The sequence below is a fragment of the Hylobates moloch genome, unplaced genomic scaffold (genome assembly GCF_009828535.3).
Source record: "Hylobates moloch isolate HMO894 unplaced genomic scaffold, HMol_V3 SCAFFOLD_11, whole genome shotgun sequence".
Classification (NCBI taxonomy): domain Eukaryota; kingdom Metazoa; phylum Chordata; class Mammalia; order Primates; family Hylobatidae; genus Hylobates; species Hylobates moloch.
The window spans coordinates 61,617,230-61,639,019 of record NW_026652286.1 but is presented as its reverse complement, the minus strand read 5'-3'; the positions used below and the strand labels follow the sequence as shown (position 1 = coordinate 61,639,019).

At 34.3% G+C, this 21,790-nt stretch overlaps 1 protein-coding gene across 4 annotated transcripts in view; it reads left to right on the top strand.

Moving 5' to 3' along the window:
* The window catches only part of NOX4 (NADPH oxidase 4), a 170,247-nt gene extending 148,838 nt beyond the window's left edge, over nt 1–21,409 (top strand). For 3 of the 4 annotated variants that reach the window (XM_032167129.2, XM_032167128.2, XM_032167131.2), the window contains 5 exons: nt 6,307–6,426; nt 8,308–8,416; nt 10,628–10,696; nt 12,226–12,326; nt 21,269–21,409. In XM_032167129.2, coding sequence (XP_032023020.1) covers nt 6,307–6,426; nt 8,308–8,416; nt 10,628–10,696; nt 12,226–12,326; nt 21,269–21,389 — 520 coding nt within the window. In that variant the 3' untranslated portion in view covers nt 21,390–21,409. The remainder of the gene's footprint in view (nt 1–6,306; nt 6,427–8,307; nt 8,417–10,627; nt 10,697–12,225; nt 12,327–21,268) is intronic. The other variant, XM_032167132.2, reaches the window with a different exon arrangement.
* The last annotated feature ends 381 nt before the right edge of the window (nt 21,410–21,790 follow it).

Below are 21,790 nucleotides of genomic sequence, written 5' to 3'. Positions count from 1 at the left end.
TTTGTATTTTTAGTAGAGACGGGGTTTCACCGTGTTAGCCAGGATGGTTTCGATCTCCTGACCTCGTGATCCGCCCGCCTCGGCCTCCCAAAGTGCTGGGATTACAGGCGTGAGCCACCGTGCCCGGCCGATTTTTTTTTTTTTTTGAGATGGAGTCTTACTCTGTTACCCAGGTTGGAGTGCAATGGCATGATCTCTGCTCACTGCAACTTCTGCCTCCCAGATTCAAGAAATTTTCCTGCCTCAACCTCCCAAGTAGCTGGGATTACAGGCACGTGCTACCATGCCCAGCTAATTTTTGTATTTTTAGTAGAGACAAGGTTTCACCATATTGGTTGGCCAGGCTAGTCTTGAACTCCTGATTCTGGTGATCCACCTGCCTTGACCTCCCAAAATGCTGGGATTACAGGCATGAGCCACCACACCTGGCCAGAGACATAGGTCTTATCACATTGTTATCACAGGCCTGGTCTTTGTTGCACAGGCTGGTCTTGAACTCCTAGCCTCAAGCAATCATCCCACCTCAGCCTCCCAAAATATTGGGATTACAGATATGAGCCATTGCTTCTGGCCTGGACTGCCACTTAAACGACCTTGGACTTTGTTGTAAAGACAATGAAGACCCATGAAAGGATTTTAAGCCAAGGAGAAAGATAATTAGACTTACATGTTTATAGATTTCTCATGAAACTAGAGAGGTATATGAGGTACCACATGGGGCCAGCACACTAGCTAGTTGGCAATTTCATATTCAGGCAGGAAATGATAATGGATTCATAGTGTGGTAATAGTAATATGGAAGTTCAGATAGATGTCTAAGGGTGTTAGGAGGCATAATTAACAGAATGTGATGACTATTATGGAAGGAGAGGAGGAGAGAGAGGGAGAAGGAAAGAGCTTTGGGTGGCTTCAAGCTTTTTCACTTGAGTCACGTTCTGGTTTAAGTCCTCATGATTGAGGGAGAGTGGCAATCTGAGCATCTTTATGTTGACTTTTTGTTCTGTATTACAAATGATGATAATGGAGATACCTTCCTTCTAATGTTGCTTTGAGGAATGCCCAATGTGTGACACAATTCTTTCTTGTAAGTCTTTGTGGTATTTAAATAAAATCATAGAAAGCACCTGGCCTCTTGCAAAAGTGAATTTTCATCACCATTCTCATTGTCAGCTCTGTTTGGCCATTTTTCACAGCGATTGCTTGCCTCAGTGCAGGGGGAAAGGCTCTGCCGTGTAGGCTGCTTTTATATCTTCAATCCATTCTAAATCTTGTCAGAAGGGATGCATTGTCCTGTCTGGTAGAGGTGGTTCTGGGTGATATGCTCTGCTTGGATTAGTCAGGAAGGGGCCCTTTCCCTTGTGTGTCTGCCTATTTCTGGTGTAGTGGTTATTCTGGTACAGTTTCTATAAGCACAGTAATTCATAAGATTTTCCACAGTATACATATTGTCTTTCATTAAAGAATTACTGTCTTTCATCTTCTAATCCTTTAATTTAGGCTTTTCTTTTATATAGTATGTGAAATTTCAATACCTGGATGGCAAGAGATCTAAAAGGTAGTATTCTGACTAGAGTGTGGAATGTAGTTATAAGAATGCCTAATGCTATTGATGTCCAAAGGATGCTGGTCTATTAGCAGGTAGTGGATTCCGACCCCTGGGCTGGGATTCACAAGGAAAAACCCTGTCATCAGGACTGTAAAACTGAGGTACCGCTTAAATTGTAAAGATTTTGGCTCAGAGATGTAAGTCAAGAAGCCGTGTTAGGGCAAGGCTAATGAGCAAGCAATAAACAAGCCTTAGTGCTGACTGAGAGCACAACTCGTTCCTGACTCAGATAAGAATTGGTTGAAGGATAGGGCCAAGCTTAGTCTACAGCTGGAGGTTAGGTGGCTAAAATTTCAGAACAAGTTGGGGAAGTAGCCACTTTCTGGAGATAGATTAAGCACAGGTGATTCTCCATCTAGTGCCTTTGAGAGCCATTTTCTTTCTTTGTTACCCCATCCTGCATTCAGCTGCCATACATCTTTTCAGACTCTTCAGTTTTTAGGTTTGAGGGATTTTTGTTGTTTATTTGGGTTTTTTTTTTTTTTTATTTTTAGGCAGAAATTGTCAGTCGACAAAGTAGCCTGAAGTCCTTCCTTTGTTAAAAATCTTATATTAAATGTATCCATTTGTAATGGTTATTGGAGTATAATTTTGTTGGCATGATTATTTTATGGGGACTCCTTGCCAAAGAACTTTTATCCTTGCAGACTTTAAATTAATTAATTTGTAAGGCCTCGACTGAATCATTCAGAATTCCAAGAGATAAACATCAAATTGGTTTTTTTTCAAACAATGTTGCTTTTATTTTAACATGAGATGGCATTAAATAATAATTACAAATTGTAAGTAAGATTGAGTTCTTGATTTGGCTCTCAGCTTGAACATTACTGGTATATGGAAATGCTGCTGATTTTTGTGCATTGACTTTGTATACTGAAACTACTGAAGTCATTTATCAGTTCTCTTGGCAGAGTAGGTTTTTCTAGGTATGGAAGCAAATCATCAGCAAAGAGAGATAGTATGACTTCTTTTCTTATTTGGATGCCTTTCCTTTCTTTCTCCTACTTGATTGCTCTGGCTAGGACTTCCAGTGCTATGTTGAACAAGAGTGGTGAGAGTGGGCGTCCTTGTCTTGTTCTGGTTCTCAAGGGAAATACATCCATCTTTTGCCAATTCAGGATGGTGTTGGTTGTGGGTTTGTCATAGATGGCTCTTATTATTTTGAGATATGTTCCTTATATGCCTAGTTGATTGAGGGTTTTTACCGTAAAGTGATGTTGGATTTTATCGAAAACTTTTTCTGCATCTATTGAGATGAAAATAGGTTATTTGTATTTATTTATGTTTACATGCAAAAACAGAAAACTAAACATTGGGTACACGTAGACATGAAGATGGAAACAATAGACACTGAGGAATACAAGATATGGGAGGGAAAGGGGCAGGGATTGAAAAAATTACCTACCTGTATTGAATGCTGCTGTACACTGTAGAGTACAGTATTGGTTGTTTAAGCTCATGATCATGTGTCTGGCTGGAAGCTGTGGCAGCTGCCCAGCATCATGAGAGAATATTGTACCAAATACCACTAGCGCAGGAAAAGGTCAAAATTCAAAATTTTAAGTACAGTCCCTATTGAATACATATTGCTTTCACTCCATCATAAAGTCAAAAAATTTTAAATTGAACCATCCTAAGCTGGGGACCCTCTGTAAAATCACCACCTGCACTAGCTCACTCCTTATCCTCCTTACCTGCTCTATCAGCAACATCAGTAGCTCCTGGGGGAATGGTGGAAACTACAAATGCTCAGACTTCTGAGTCAGCAAGTCTCGGGGTAGGGCCTAGAATTTTAACAAGCCCTACAGGAAATTCTGATACATAGTAAAATTTGAAAGCCATCAAGGAAGAACCATCTTGGGCTTTTTAAACTCACTCCTTTTGTTTGTTATTTCTATTGATATGATTATCTCAGACTAGAATGGTCTAAAACTGCAATACCATCCTCTCCTGAGGAATAGTTTTTCACACTCACTTTTCTCCTACATGAAGAGAGAACTGTTAGATAATTGTCCTGGAACCTTTTTTTTTGTTTTTACCTTTATATAATACCCTTCACCAAAATAATTGGTAATTGTAAAGATTATTATCTGATTATTAACAAACTAAGCTTTGGAGTTAGAATGAATTTAGTAAAAGTCATGCCCCCTTAATATAAGTGTGACCTTAAGAAAATTATTTAACCTTTTTGAGTTTTAGTTCTCAGTGCAATAAAATAGGCATTATACTTTCCTATGAAAGTTGTTGTGTGGCTTAACAGTGAAGGTATACATAGAACATTCAGTACCAACCTTGGACTAAATGTTCAGTGAAGAGTATCCATTGTTAATATAGCTTACTTTAGGTTTCTGAGGTAAGAGTCTCAGGCATGTCTTGAAAAAGAAAAAATTTTTGGACACAGTTTTACTCTGTCACCCAGGCAGGAGTGCAGTGGTGTGATCATAGCTCACTGCAGTCTCAACCTCCTGGACTCAAGCCATCCTCCTGCCTCAGCCTCCCTAGTACAAGCATGTGCCACTGTGCCCAGCTAATACTTAAGACAAGGGTCTCATTTTGTTGCTCAGGCTGGGCTCAAAATTCTGGCCCTAAGCAATCCTCCTGCCTCAGCCTCCCAAAGTGCTGGGATTACAGGTGTGAGCCACTGCACCAGACCCTTGAAATTTTTTATTAATTAAAAGAACTGTTTAAAGTGACAGATGATCAGAGAAGATTTTAAAAGGCAAATATTTTTCAAAAATTTACACTTACATGAACATGAAGTGTTGTAAATTACAAACTTTTACTCTTAATGATAATATAATATTTATTATATTATTCTTAAATATCTAATATTTATCAGGTTTCACTATGTTCAGACACCATGTTAAAAGCTTTAACAAGTATATTCACATTCAGCCACATAAAACAGAAATGTAGCTTGAAACTCATTAACCTTAATAAAAGATTTAAGTCAGTTTTTTAAAATATAAATAAATTCTCATTTGAAAGGAAAAACTTAAATGTCAGAAAATGTTTATATACTTTTAAGTGGGTCAGGGAAGAAGATATCTCTTATTCTTAGAATTATCTTAGATCCACAATCCTTCATAAAGGATCTTTTCTTTAGTTATCAACTGAAATTTAAAAATATATGAAGTTGATTTCATCTCTACTGTGTTATAGCAAGACTTTAAAGAGTTGCTTTTAATTTCTACAATCTGGTTATATATATTATGATAATAGCAACATAACATTCTTTTAAAGAACATATACTATGATAGGGAGAAAGTCACTGCTCATAAATGAAAGGCAGTGTATTTCACACATTCATCAGATTAAATACATAAAAAAAGTGATTTAAGCAGTTTCCATTTCCATCTCCCTCAAAAAACTAGAAGTAATCAAATACTAGTAATTTTATCTTCTTATTTTTTCCAAGAAAAGCAAAGTTTTCTCTCTCCTGGTACAAAAAAAAAAAACATTTCAAATGAAAAACAACTGATTCTCTAAGGGCCTTAAAACCAAATTCCCACCTACATTTCCCAGCTCATACTGGAGTTAGCCCATTTCTTGCATCAATACTGGGCCTCCCAGAAGGCCTGTCAGTATACTGTAGGCACTCATTGATGCCGTAAACAAAATGTATTTCTAATATTTGTGTGGCCCTCTATAATTCTTAGCATTCTTTTTTTCTGTAGCATCCCATCTTATTGACCCTTTTATAGATGAAAGAAACCCAGTTTAGAGAGGACAAATTACTTTTCTGGAATCCCAGCCTTAGTAAATGACTAGAACGCTGAGTTCTAGTCGTCCTGTCCAAAGTTATTTCAAAATACCAAAGAGTAGCTTTGTGGGGAGTGGGGAGGGTGTGTGTGTGGGTGCGTAGCTCAGAAAGCAGACGAGTAGGAAGGAGGAGGCAGTGGCCAAAATATAGTCACACAGCCAAAACAGATGCAGGGAGTCTGAGAAATGTAGTATTTTGGCTGGACTTTTTGCTTCCCTGAATAAAATTAATTGTCTGTTACTAAGAAAGAATGGGAGGATGAATATTATATGGACAATTAGCATTTCTATTGCAGTTAAGAAGGATTTCTCTATGCTCTCTCTCTCTGTCTCACACACACACACTTGAATATATAAACATAAGCAGAGTAATTAGAGCTTCAGAGCTTCCTTTATGATTGTCCTTTACAGCTAAAGAACTATCAGTTCGTAAGTAAAGTTCTATACTTATGAACAACCAGGACAAGAGGAGGGACAGTGTTAGATTCTTTTCCTTACTCCTATTATTTTTCTGTTCACATAGTAAATGTTTAAATAAGTATTTCCAGTACTGATCTAGCCGTTGACAAAATGTTTATTGAATTTAGACACAGTAAAGCAATTGTTACTTTAATTTAGTCATATATAGTAATCTAATATGATCAGAGCTTTAACTTGTCCATAGCTACCTGGCATGATCATATTTACATTACCCTATACTTTTAATTAATGGTTCCCTCAAAAAAGGCACACTTAGAAACAGATGTATTTGTTTTAATCTTGACACTTCATAAACATCATTTGCTACTCCTTTAGGCTAATCACTATGAGAAGCCATGAAATAAGGCCTGACCCATCACAAAACCTAGAGATTGCTTTCAGCAAGTTTGCTATATGGTACAGAAAATTAATTTCACTGATTTTCATTTTTGTCCCACCTTTTTCTGACTGCTCTACAGGCTGTATATTGATGGTCCTTTTGGAAGTCCATTTGAGGAATCACTGAACTATGAGGTCAGCCTCTGCGTGGCTGCAGGCATTGGAGTAACTCCATTTGCATCAATACTCAACACCCTGTTGTATGTCATTTTGATCTATTTTGTTAATCCAAATAGAGAACTGCCAATATTTCTGATATCTCTCTTTTTAGTGTAAAACAATTCCTTATTGAATTATTCTACTTGTTGATCAAGGACCTCCATTTACTGATTGATGAGGGGAATAATTCAGTGATTCTCAACATGTGGTCTGTGGCTCCTAGCATATTCTCTTGTAGAAAGATGTCATATCACAGTTATGAATTCCTCTGTCCTTTTCCTCTGTTAAAAGTCATTCGCCTCCATCCTTCATTTTCTATGTCCTCATCAGCGGTAAGTGGTTCTACTCATTCATTCAGTCAACAAATGTTTTTGAGCACCCATGTGCCAATAGGTCTTACAGGTATTGGGAAGACAGCAATGAATGAAAACAGAGTCCCTGCCCTTAAAAAGCTTACATTCAAATGGGGCAGGTAAAAAAGAAAACAATGAGAAATATAAATAAAATTATTTCAGAAAATATTAGAATTACGACAAAAGGTAGACATTAATGGATATGGAAATAAAGGGCTGGGTTTATTGTTGAAGTATGGTCAGGCTTTTCTGAGATGACAACTGAACACATCATTCCTTCATTTATTACTTAGCAAATTTACAACAGACTAAAGAAAGTAACTTCAAAGGTGAAATTGTGGCCGGGCACATTGGCTCACACCTGTAATCCCAGCACTTTGGGAGGCCGAGGTGGGTGGGTCGCTTGAGGCCAGGAGTTCAAGACCAGCCTGGTCAACATGGTGAAACCCTGTCTCTACTAACAGTGCAAAAATCAACCAGGCGTGGTTGTACCTGCCTGTAATCCCAGCTACTCCAGAGGCTGAGGCACGAGAATCTCTTGCACCTGGGAGGTGGAGGTCGCAGTGAGGGGAGATGGTGCCACTGCACTCCAGCCTGGGTGACAGAGCGAGACTCCCCAAAAAAAAAAAAAAAAAAAAAGGGTGAAATTGTCTGACCAGGAAATACTAAACTAAAACTTATTTTAGTTTCAGGATTATAAGCAAAAGTTAATTGATTTGTATTCTTATGAAAACACAAAGCAAAATGAAAGTAGAAAGTTATTCTCAAATCTATTCCATTTACTTTTTTTTGCAGAACCAAAAAAGCAATAATAAATTTAAGTGATGTGTTTGAATGATATTTTATTTCAGTTTTAAATACTAGATGTAAATTTGGTACTTTCTGGCGGTTCTTACGAAAATGATCATGTTCTAAGCCAGAAATAGTTTGTTTCTGACAACATATTACAAGTTATTTGGATACCTAATGTTATGAAAAAGGAAGATCATTTTCTTAACCTCAAGCCTACTTTATAAATGGGGATCCAAACTTGGAATTATGAGTTGCTGGAATGCATTACATCGTACATGATTGTGAAATCTCTTTCTTTAATGATTTTTAAGAGGGGGTAAACAACCAAGTTTCTGGAATGGTTTTGGCTCATTTTGCCAAAAAGCCAGGGCAAGACTAAATGACCTTTGGAACCCTACTCAGCCTGTGATAGAATTCACTGAAAGTTGAAAGCTTCTTTTGTTCTGAGATGCAGATCCCAATATTATTCTGGTCCAGTTCAGTTATGGCCTTCAACTGGAAATGGATGATATGCACACTTGTGAATATTATTCACACTTAAATTCATTTAACACTTAAACGCCTAAATTCATGAAGTATGTCATATCCTGGAGTCAGTATATTGCATATTAAATTCATTTAGGTCTCGTGGTAAGTGCTGTATCAGATGCTAGAACGTAAATGACTGATTTTTCTATTGGTTGCTTACTAATGAAAAGCAAACTTTCAAAAATATAGTAATTCCTTAATATTTGTATTTGCCATCCTAATCACTATCATGTTATTTTAATTTTAAAGGGATGACTGGAAACCATACAAGCTTAGAAGACTATACTTTATTTGGGTATGCAGAGATATCCAGTCCTTCCGTTGGTTTGCGGACTTACTCTGTATGTTGCATAAAAAGGTAACATTAGGGTTGGTTCTAGTTTTGCAATTTTTCAAATTAAAAATAGTTATATCTTTATATTACAAAATCAATAAATGCTTGCCATAGAATAAACCATAGAAATTATGCAGAGAAGTAGCAAGGAAAGAAATAAGTCTCTTAAACATAAAAAATCAGAGATAATATCTGTTAGCAATTAGGCACACGTCTTTTCAGATATGGATATTTGTGAGTACACATATATATCTAATATATTTTAACATAGAAACATTCATTTCTATGTTTTAACGTAGGGTGTTTCACATAGAAATGTATGCCTATGGCTAAAGGTGATGAGGGAAGACAATGGAGGGAAATACCAGAAGGCACCTGCTGTAACACCTTTCATCCTTTGTTCTGATAGCACTTACCCTTGATTGCCATCTTTAATACTGCAAATCATCAGACTTTTTGGTATACGATACAAATCTCAAGAATCCCAAATTCTGTGTTTTATTTTTTGCAGAGATAAAGCAGGAATCTTTTCCTATCCTACCTGTAACATTTGACCTATTTATCTTTATTCACATTATACAAGTGATACACATATGCATCCTTGCTATAAATATTTCAAACAATTCTGATAAAGTAAAATCCTCTCTTACTACCTTCCCTACCTAATCTATGTAAACAGAGGTAACTCTTAAGTGTTCTATAAATTATATCATACTATTTATATTGTTTATGCAAATTCCTTTATTAATTGATTACTATGTCTTGACTATTTTTTGGTATTAGTGCATATAGAACTACCTCATTGTTTTTCCCGGTGTCAACAATTAGAGTATTTCATTGTATAGATATATCTAGTTTACTGAACAATTCTCTAATGTTAGATACTTTTTTATTACAAAGAATGCTGAAATGGATATCATTATATATACCTCTTGGTGCATGTATTCACTCATTAAGTCAGTCATTCTATCATTCAGTGTATATTTATTAACTGCTTACTATCAATCTGAAACTATTCTAGGATCTGAAAACTCATCAGGTGACAAAATAAAACCAAGTTTCTGATCTCATGTGGTTTACATTCTAAGGGGGCAAGATAGACAACAACCAATAAATACATCGAGCGTCAGGTTCTGAGAGTCGGGTTAGGACAAAGAAGGAAGGGAAAGTAGGAGTAAAGCAGCATAAACAGTAGAGAGTGTGTTAATTTATATTGCATGTTCAGGAACAACCATCAAACAAAATGCTATAATGCCATTTGAGCAGACTTGACTGAAGTGAATGAGCAGACTAGACACATATTTTGGAGAAAAAAAATCAAGATAGAGAAACCTAACTTCATAGGCAAGGGCTCTGAGGCAGCAGTATGCTTGGTGTCCTGAAAGAAGAGAAAGGAGAACTATGTGGATGAAGCAGAGTAAGCAAGAGAAAGAATAGTAGGAGAGGCAATTAGAGAGGTAGTGTCCGTGCTTTTCTGGGAGGAGGTAGGTTACGTAAGTCCTCCAGACTTTATGCAAAATAAATAAACAAAAATAAATAAAAATATTAGTTCTGGGTATGTACCTAGAAGAATTAAAAGCAGGGAATTGGACAGATATTTGTATGCCAATGCCCATAGAAGCATTATTCACAATAGCCAAAGGATGGAAACAACCCAAATATTCATCAATAGATGAGTGGTTAGACAAATATACACGTACAATGTAATACTATTCAGCCTTAAAAAGGAAGGAAATTATGACACATACTACATGGATGAACTTTGAAGACATAATAAATGAAATAAGCCAGACACAAAAGCACAAATATATTATGCTGTCACTTATCGGACGTCCCTAGAGTAGTTTAATTTGCAGAGGCAGGAAGTAGAATAGTCTCTACATATGCATCCTTGCTAAAAATGTTTCAAACAATTCAGATACAGTAAAATCCTCTCAGGTTGCCAAAGCCTTCGGGGAGGGGGAAATGAGGGGTTGATGTTCCATATCTTTTTCTAGACTATTTATTTTTGCAGGTATATTTTTGCCTCGTGCATTTTTGTACAAGAGAAACCAGAGCCCATTGCTGAATAAGCGGAAGGCAGGAACAGGAAAAAGCGTCTATTTGTTTTGTTTTATATTTGCTAGCATGCATAAATTAAATCACGATTGTCTTTTTTTCTCAAGAAAAAAAAGGAGAAAATCTGAGTATACCCACAGAATTGCAATAAGTCTATTCCTTTTTCTGTCCTCTCAGTTTTGGCAAGAGAACAGACCCGACTATGTCAACATCCAGCTGTACCTCAGTCAGACAGATGGGATACAGGTATGTAGTTGATGTTATTGTAAATTAAACAAGCCTCTTGATAATAGATTTACTGTGGGAGCTGTGGTGGAAGAAAATTCCTGCAGGTGGTTCGAACAGAAGATTCCTAGAGGAAGGCCTCCTTTGGAATATGTCCAGAAAAGTCATAGCTTGTCCTTGAAGTCAACCATATTATGCCTTCCATTTGTCCTTCTCACAGGGAGCTGGGGCAGACTCAAAAGGTCTGACCTTTGAGGCTGCCCCTCCCCTCTTCACTATCGCCTCAAGTTCTTCTAAAATTCAGACTACACATGAACAGCCATGTGATTTCTTTTTATTGAGGGAATGTTTTATGTGGAGAGAGAAGATGAGTTCATATACAATTAAGCTTATTTCTAGACAAAGAAAACTAAAAATAATGATAGCCATCATGCATTATTTATTTACTGTTCTAGGAACTGTGCTAATAATTTCACATATATTAGTTTATGTAATTAAAACAGAGTCAAGCAGTAAATGTTATTCCCATTTTGCAAGTGATGAAACTAATATTTGAAGACAACATTGAAGAGCTGGATTGGTGTATAAATCTAGGCATGAATGCATTCGCAAATTTTATTTTGGTACTTTTTGTCATACATTTTCACAATACTTCGAATACAAAATTTGAATGTTTGTCAGTTACCTCAAAACTAATCTAAGTTTTCCAGTCGTATTTCTACCCTACTTGGTATGTAAAAAGTATTTCATTTTACCAGTCTCACGAAGTAAGTCAATATCACTTTTCCTCCTGGTATTGCGATAATTAAGGTATGAAGCATAATTTGCATTTGGTTCTCAGTTTGCCTGCCTGGGACTCAGATACTTCCTCCTTTCTCCGCAGTTCACTCTGACTCTTCACATTGATTTAGATCTAATGCTCTGTTAATTGCAAACAGGAGCCCATTCACAGCCATTTGTTGATAGACCCAATTTTGGAGTCCTGCTCTCTTGAGCTGTCTTGTCTAGGATCATTTCCCCAAATTTACGATAACAATTTGTAGTATTTTACTTATATAATGAGCCAAATATGACAACTGTATTTGTGGTGCCAAAATACTTCAATGAAGTCTATGTGCTGAGCCTTTTTGAGATTGACCAATTAGAATTCATTCTTTGTCTTACATTGCAGTTCTTTAAAGATGAAACAACTAACTGAAGTCTAAGAAAATTAGCCATTTGTCAGAATGGCATTCAAGGAGATTAGTTCTAACAATTAGTTCTAACAATTAATTCATTTAAAAATCAAATTTTTGTGACTTTTTACCAGAATAGATTTTGTTTGTTTGTTTAAAAACAAACAAATGGAATTCAAGGAGATAATGGATTTTAAAAGAAAGGAGAAAAGAAATGATATTTTGAAATAATTGTACATAATAGGTTGCCATTTGATACTTACATTCTTTATATCACAGCAATTTGGTGGGAAGCCGCAGCACCAGCAGAAACGATATTAGAGAACTAGGTTACTTAACTAAATCTCGAATAATGTAGTGCTTTCTTTTTGGCAGAAGATAATTGGAGAAAAATATCATGCACTGAATTCAAGACTGTTTATTGGACGTCCTCGGTGGAAACTTTTGTTTGATGAAATAGCAAAATATAACAGAGGGTAAGTCCTATACCTCAAAAATTTGATATGTGGCTAATAAATTAATTAAAATATTTTCAAATAATTACATGAAGTTTAAAAATGAATTGGCAATGAGTTTACAAATGACAAATTCACTGAAACACTCTTTCACTATCAAAGGAAGAAGTAAGGCAAGCATCGTCCTACATTTTTGTAATTCCAAATAATTAAAGTTTAGCTTAGAAATAGTCTATAATGTATTTATGAACTAAACTCTCCTATCTGATTATAAATTTGTATAGGCCTATATTAAAAATGGGTATTCATTCCCACAGCATATATCAGGTAATCCTAGGAAAAGTTTTCAAAATCATGTTTGCAAACAAAGAACTTTACAATTAGTTCTAACAACAAAGTCATTTAAAAATCACATTTTTTATACCTTTTTTTACCAGAATGAATATGTTTTTTGTTTGTTTGTTTTTAAAAAAACCTTCTGCATTGTAATATGCAGTCTTTAAACCTAGAATATTTCCAAAAATATTATTTAGAAACTATAATTTTATAAAGAATCTTGTTCTTACAGACTATGTGTCTATGATCTGAAGAAATTACCAAGAAGGAAAGCTTTCATTTTAGGGCACAGACCAGCAAGCCCATTTGTCTTTTGTAAATTTATCATAGTGCAGTGCACTGATCTATAAGAATTCTAAGAAGATTTTGAAAACTATATAACCACTCACATATTTTTAGGTTTACATCTAAATAGTTTCATCATAAATTTACATAGTTGTAAAAGATGTGATTTCTAACATATTGCAGATATTGACATTTTGTAATTAACATAATTTCTTTAAACATATCCACTGGAATATAAATATAGCTAGATGATATTGTCATTTATTACAAAAATACATAAACTCTTCTTTTAGCAGTTGGATGTTTTACATCATTCTGTTTCTTTCATTTGTGTTGTATTTCTGTCCCATTAACCCATATAATTTTATCAAAATTCAATTTATTTGTACATTTGAACTAATCATATTTTTATTGCTAACCTAATCCTAATCATACTTCTGCAAAAAGAATGAACATAAATTAAATATTTCATTTTAAAATTTCCTGTAATCATAAGACTCTAGTGTTAATTTTTACTTCTGGCTTGAGTTATCATTACAATTACTTTATATAGTTGAACACTTCATCATTTTTAAAATATATTTTTGTAAACATCAAAAGGATATTTGATTATAAATGCACAGGCCAGCTTATTAAATGGATATATTTTAAAAAATCCAATTTAGGAAATCATGGATGAATATTATTTATTGAAGAAATCACTGATTCAAGATGATCCCTATCTCTACCTTCAAAGATTTTGTTTTAGAAATTACAGAATGGAGCCTGGGAAGCAAAATTTATGAAGGAATAACGTTACCCATGTGATTCAGATTACAGTCATGTTTAAAACACTTTTGTAGTATTACCCTTCCCTTGATGAAGTAGTTTTGGGATGAAGATGTAAGCATGATTTACAAAGCAGAACTTTTTTGTAATATTCAGAGTTGAAATTTAGAAAAAAATGATTTCAACCCACTTTTGGCTATCTTCCTTTCCCATCTTTCTCCAGTCTCACCCATCTTAGATGTGATAATCTTGTCATACTCATCTGTCTCTTGCTATGCATTGCAGACATGTTCCTCTTTAGTGCCATTTATTGACTTCTGACAAGAAGTTTTTTGTTGATTTTCACTGTATATTGCTGAAAACTGATAGGTTCTTTGGCTGAATTCAGAAACCAAATTCCTGAAGAGCAGATTATTTACAGGGAAATAGATTGAGGCTGTTGGTTCCTACAGTTAGTTCTCAAGAAGTCTCATTTGTTAGGCTGTTTTTGTTTTAGAGCGATTTGTGTGTGTGCGTATATTTAGCAGTTTGTTCTTTCTCTGGAAAAAATGGAAAACTGGTTTAAGAAGAGCAAATGTGCACCATCTGCTGTTGAAATTTTGTACAATACTTTGACTTTCTGTATTGATTCTCAGGCAGGTACCTGAAATGTGTTAACATTTTTTGAAGGATTTTTATGTAGCATACTTAGGAAAAGAATGGATCAACATTCTTCAGGTCTCATTAACTGGACAAAGGAACCGTGTAAATGGATGGTTTCATTTGTGATGTAGCATTTTGATTAACCTCATGCACATAAATTGCTGAAAACATATAGAGGTAACAGTAGGGAAGATAGGCATATAAGTTAAGCTTTTAAAATATCATATGTTGGGCAACACTTTTTCACTTTCAGAAAGTGATTACTTATTAAACCAGTAGGCATTAGGTTAGTATACTATGTAGAATATAAATTTAAATTGCATTAAACACTCCTGGCCCAGAGGTAATGATTGGTAACTCTTCGTTATGTATTCTTACAGAAGCTTTTGTAAGTTTGTGTGAGAGTATGTGTGTGTACTTATGAAAGTATATGTAAACATATGTTTGTGTGTGTGTGTGTGAATATATTTAAAATCGAAACCTTAGTTTTTTAACAAAAATTGAATCTATGACAAGTAATTCTTCAGCTTACTTTGTTGTTTTTGTTGTTTTATTTTTTTCTTGGCTTTGCTAGGAAGAACCAACTAACTTTTTAATGATGTGCTTCTTTTGATCATGGACAATTTCTGTGTAATTGTACCTCAAAGTATTCTAGAGTATGAATAACATGACTGTTACTACCCTAATTATTTATATTTGGATTACTTATATTTCTTTACAGTTAAAAATAGTGCTGTGGTAATTATCTTTGTACATACTTTCTCATGTGAGAGTATTGCAGTAGATTAAGATCTTTGAGTTCGAATTGCTGGCTCAACAGGTATACACATTTGGGTACTGCTCTACCAAAACTAAAAGTCAGAATTAATTTACTTTCCACATGTGTGTGACAGTCATTCCTTTCTTTTGCTGCTTTTATTAAATTCAGAAATTGAATTATATGATGGTATTATATGATCATGGAAAGTGAAGGAGCTTTGGGAGTCAACTTGCCTTCATTTTTATTTTACAAATGAAGAAGCTAGGACCTCAAAATATAATGATTTAGCAAAAGCCATGGTTAATGAGCCAGAATGCAGATATGAACACAAATCTCCTGACTGCAAGTTCATTGTGCTTTGCAGCAGGGCATAGTCAGCTTGTCACAGATAAAGAGTGGCAATCTTATTTTACCATGTTCCCCTTAGATGGGAGGTAGGGAGGTGCTGCAAGAAACTCCCATGTTTACTATGAATGCTGTAGCAGAATGTTAACTGTAACACTAAAAGAATTAATAACTAATTTTTTTGAAGTAGAGATATTCTAAATATTACATTGTAAACCATTTAGTATTTAATAAACTATTAGAAAATTATTTATTATGTCTAACCCAAACTTGGTTTCCTATTGTTTGTAATTAAAATGTATATCCTGTTTTGAGCTGTGAAGTTTATGCATGATGCAAAGAGAGAAAGAAAAGTTGAACTTTATTTGGCTTTTTGAGTAGAGAATTACTACTCTGGGATTGGGTGAAATGTTTGAGATTATATCTTTATTTTACTGCCTTGTAGTGTTTTCAAACAATACAAATTAAGAATAACTAGGTTTAGTCTCACATTTACTCCTGTGACCCTGAGTCAAGTGACTCAGTTCTCCTGGATCTATAATACAACGAGTGAATAAGCTCTCCGGAGTGATTAAGTTCTCATTATGTAAGATTCTGCACTTACAGATCTACATGAAAAAGCAAGTATGAACATTTATAGAACTAGTTTCTAATGTCTACCCCCAAACCACATTTTCTTCTTAGTACCCAAATCTACCTCCACCCATTCCGTCAAAGGCTATGTAGACAGGTCTCCAGATAATTGCTGGATTGTGGCACTCTAATGCAAATCTATGCAAATGAATTGCAAAGATTCCTTGTAGAATTCGAAAAAGAAAAAAAAAAGTAAGATTTCATTAAGTTAGTGAGAGTGACATTAGGGAATCCTCAAATCACACACACACACAAAGGATATCAGAGAGTTAAGCTAGTTAATAATTGCAAAAGAAAATGTTAAAGAAACACAAAAATCATAATATCCTGTGTGATTTAAAAATAATGATTTTTATTATTATTTATTTTATAATTAATACTTGATTTTATTATCAAGTATTTAAGAAGTACCTTTAGGAAATCTGAAAAACTTGCCAAACTACTCTATAATTGCCCTGTCAAAGCCAAGCAAGCCCATAATGGTATCCTGTTGCCGTAATATGGTGTTGACAGAAAGTTTATACAAAGAAACAAAATGACTCAGTTCTCTTTTCATTTTAATGGAAGCTGCATTATGTTTCAGTAGTAATTTAAATTTTATTAAGTATAACATCATTTATTTTCATATATTTTTATTTCTTTTGCTCACTTTGGGTTTAATTAGCTTTTTAAAATTTTTACTAGTTTCTTAAAATGGAAACATAGGTCATTGATTTCAGACTGTTTTTCTTAATAAAAGTGTTTAATGCTATACGTTTTCCTCTAAACACCACTTTTGCTAAATCTTATACATTTTGATTTGTTTTCATTTTCATCTCGTTCAAATATTTTTTATTTTTTATGTTTTTTCTTTGACCTGTGGGTTATTTAAAAATGTTTTTTAATTTCCAAAAATGCGGAAATTTTCCACGTATCTTTTTGTTCTTAATTTCTAGTTCAATTGGGATTTGATCTAAAAATGAACTACTTGTGATTCTACTCCCTTAAAATGTATTGACACCTGTTTTATTGCCCAGAATATGTTCAATCTTGGTGAATGTTCCATATGTACTTAAAAAGAATTTGTATTCCATTATTGTTAGATAGAACATTCTACAAATGTCAATTAGTTCCAATAGGTTGATAGTGGTGTTCAAGTTTTCAATATGCTTACTGAATTTCTGTCTGCTTATATTAATTACTGAGAGAAGAATATTGAAATAATTAACTATAATTATGAATTTATCTGTCTTTACAGTTCCATCAGTGTTTGCTTTATGTTGAAGCTTTTTAGTTTCAGTGTTTAAATCATTTACATTTAATTTAATGAAAATACGGTTGGCTTTAAATCTAGCAGTTCACCATTGCTTTGTACTTATCTATTTGTTCTTTCTTTCTTTGATTTTCTTTTTTTACCTTGATTTGGGTTGAGTATTTTTTATAATTCCCCTTTTTTCTCTAATGTTAGCTATACCTCGGTATTTTTTTTTTCTTTTTAGTAATTGCTTTAGGTTGTTGGTTCCTGAACTGGATTCCTCGGACCAGTGTCAATTAGAATCTTGTTAGAAAAGCAAATTCTTGAGCCCTATCGAAGATCTGCCAAATCAGAAACGAGGGATGGGGAGACCTAGCTATTTGTGTTCTATGAAGTCTCTAAAATGATTCTGATGAAGCCAAAATTACAGAAACATTGTTCTAAGTTTACAGTATACATCATTAGCTTATCACAGCCTATTTTATTTTTTATGTTTATATTTATGTTTATTTTTTAGAGACAGAGTATTGCTCTGTTGCCCAGGCCAGAGTGCAGTGACATGATCTAGGCTCACTGCAACCTTGAATTCCTGGGCTCAAGAGCTCTTCCCACCTCAGTCTCCTGAGTAGCTGGAACTACAGTTGCATACCACCATGCTTAGCTAATTTTTAAAATTTTTTGTAGGAATGGGATCTCACTCTGTTGGCCAGGCTGGTACTTTGAGTAATATTGTAACACTTCATGTACTTCCATTTCTTCCATCCCTTTTGCTATTTTTGCATTCATCTTACATATACATATGTTATAATTCTCATTATTAGAATTTTTTGTTTTAAACATCAAGCATATATTAAAAAGATTAGAAATTAGACAAATTAAATATTTTATATTTACTGACAGATTTTACTATTTTGGTGTCCTTCTTTCCTTTGGTTGATTCAAATTTCCATCTAATTTTATTTTCCTACTTCTTGAGTAGTTTTCTTTAGTGTCCTTTATAGTGCTGGTTTGCTGACAATAAATTCTTTCAGCTTTTGTTTGTATACAAAGTTTTTATTCCATCTTCATTTCTGAAAAATCATTTTTGTTTGGCATAAAATTTGCTTGATATATAATAGTTGATGTCTTGTTTTATATTTTAGTACTTTGAAGATATCACTTCATTGCCTTCTGACTTACAAAGTTTAATGACAAAAAGTTCGCTTTCATTCTTATATTTCATTCTTATATTTTCTGTTGATGATTTGTAATGTGTCTTTTCCCCCAGTCTGTTTGGTTTTATGTTTTTCTTTTTGTCACTCGTTTTTAGTATTTTATTATCAATTGCCTAGGTATAGTTTCCTTTGTGTTTATTCTCCTTGAGATTTAATGAGATCTTTTATTTTATTTTTTTTTTTTCTTCTCCCTTGGTCTTCTCTCATGTTGGACTGTGGTTACATGTATTTTCGACTAGTTGGTATTGTCCCACGGGCCACTTATGCTCTGTTGTTCGCTTTTTTTTTTTTTTTCAGTTTTTGTTCTCTGTGGGCTTCAATTTGGATAGATTCTAATGCTTTTTCTTCAAGTTTACTTTTTCTTCAGCAATGCCTATTCTTTTATTAACTCATCTAGTGTATTTATCATTTCAAATATTGCATTCCATCTCTAGAATTTATGTTTGGGCCTTAAAAAATATTCCATTTATCATCTCATCATGATTATGCTTTTCTTTGAATATATGAAGCCTGTATATCATCACTGTTTCAATGACCACGTCTGTCATCTCTATCATTCTAAGCCTGTTTCTGTTGAATGCTTTCTCCTTGTATTAGTTTGCTAGGGCTACCATAGCAATATACCACAGACTGATGGATTAAACAATAGCAATTTATTTTCTCATAATTCTGGGGGCTGGAAGTTTAAGATCAAAATGCAGGCAGGACTGGTTTCCTGAGATCTCTCTCCTTGACTTGCAGATGGCTACGTTCTTGATGCCTCTTCACGTGGCTTTTTCTCTGTGTATGCACTTCCCTGGTGTCTCTTTTTGTGTTCAAATTACTTCTTATAAGTACACCATTCAGATTGGATTAGGGCCTACCCTAGTACCTTCATTTTAACTTAAATTGCCTTCTTAAAAGCCTTATCTCCAAATGCAGTCACATCCTGAAGCACTGAGGGTTAGGACTTCAACCTATGCCATAACACTCTTAGTTATAGTTCATGCTTTCTTGCTTTTTGAATTCCTGGTACTTTTTTGTTGATTTCTGTACATTTTAAAGTTTAAATGTTAGGTGCCAAATTTTGATTTATTTATTTTAATAGTGTAGGACTTGTTCTGACATGCAGTTAAGTTACTCGGGTTCAGTTTGATCTTTACAAGGCTCACTTTTAAGATTTGTTAGTGGAAGTCCAGAGCAGCTTTCAGTCCAAGGCTAATTTTACCAATATCCCCTCTACTCCTTGCAAATAAGGTGATACGTTTCTGAGAATACAACCCATTGCCCTGTATTTATAGGACTTTCTATTCTGGTGTGTGTGAATACAAATTATTTGCAGTCCTGTGTAAACTCTGGCAATTATTTGTCCTGTTGATCTCTGATAGCTCTTGACCCACATTCATGAAGTTTCTTATCATATATGAACAGATTATTAATCAAAGACTTGAGGATTCTCCTCTACCAATCTCCAAGGCGTCTTTCTGTGGATCTCCCTTCCCTTCCATATTCTGCTCCACAAATTCCAGCTGTTTGGGCCTTAATGAACTCCGTTCTTTGTCTCCTCAGTGTAATCACCAATCTTTGCTGGAGTTTCCCCTGTCTGCTGCAGCCAGTAGATTGACTCCAGGCAACAAGCAAAGAGAGTGACTGTGCTTAGCTTGTTTTCTTCCCTTTTCTCAGGGATCGTAGTTCCATGCTACCTATTATTCAGTGTCTGAACATACTTATTTCATCTATTTTGTTTGCTTTTCTCTAGATTCTTAATGTAAGAGGGTAGATCTACTCCCTATTACCCCATCATGGCTGCAAGTAAAATTCTATTTTCACAGCTTTTAGTTTCGTTTTTCAAGGTAAAAAGTTTTAATAACTTTTTTTTTCAGTATTTACTATTAATTTTTGGTACCAATTTTAATGGATTCAGTGTCTTTTGTTCAGCATGAGTTATTCTGCGATAATTAAGACATACTGGATTTTCCCAAGATATGAGACGAAATATTAATCATTTTGACATCCTAGGAAGAATCAAATGCAAATCAAACTTGGGAAGAAGGTCAATTTGAAATATTATTTATTTCCTGGGATTTATTTAGCCTATTTGTTAGAGATATGTATTATTTAACTACTAAAATTTTATATTAGAGAATAATAAAACTGCTTGGAATTTGTTACCATTATTGCAGTGCATAAATAAAAAAGAACTAGATGAATATGTTTTTTGTTTTACTGTGAATATAAATTAGCCACTTAAAATTATTATTTCAAATTGGTAGTATCTTTTTTCTTTCCTTCCTTGTTCATCACTGCTTTTGCAAATCCATGTAGGAATTTTAGATAACTATGTGTAAAGTGTCTAATAAAAGAAGAATTTACATTGTCCAGTGTGGACTGAACATCTATTCAGAGGTCAGCTGTTTAGCAATTGACATCTATCAATTGCTGTTCTTAATGAGGTTGCTGGTTTCACCAATGACAAGTCATGAAAAGACTAAGGCAAACATAAATCTCTGCCTGATAATAAGCGTATTTGTGCTCATAGGTACATTCTTTGAATTATCCCAAATTCTAGAACGAAAAGTATGAGGTAAATAAAATATTTTCCTGGTTGACATTTACATTTGGAAATAATTAGAAAATTGTTTTCAATATGTAAAATAGCAAGAAATTGACTTTGTTAATACTTTAAACCATGCTCATAAAACATACTTCTTGTCATGTTCTGCCTAATTTTACACCTGATTTTCTATTTCCTCTGCTCTTGTTCTAGGAAAACAGTTGGTGTTTTCTGTTGTGGACCCAATTCACTATCCAAGACTCTTCATAAACTGAGTAACCAGAACAACTCATATGGGACAAGATTTGAATACAATAAAGAGTCTTTCAGCTGAAAACTTTTGCCATGAAGCAGGACTCTAAAGAAGGAATGAGTGCAATTTCTAAGACTTTGAAACTCAGCGGAATCAAAGAGCTGTGTTATGCCAAAGAATAGTAAGGTTTTCTTATTTATGATTATTTAAAATGGAAATGTGAGAATGTGGCAAGATGACCCGTCACATTACATGTTTAATCTGGAAACCAAAGAGACCCTGAAGAATATTTGATGTGATGATTCACTTTTCAGTTCTCAAATTAAAACTATTAGATGCACACTGTTGATTTTTATGGTGGATTCAAGAACTCCCTAGTGAGGAGCTGAACTTGCTCAATCTAAGGCTGATTGTCATGTTCCTCTTTAAATTGTTTTTGGTTGAACAAATGCAAGATTGAACAAAATTAAAAATTCATTGAA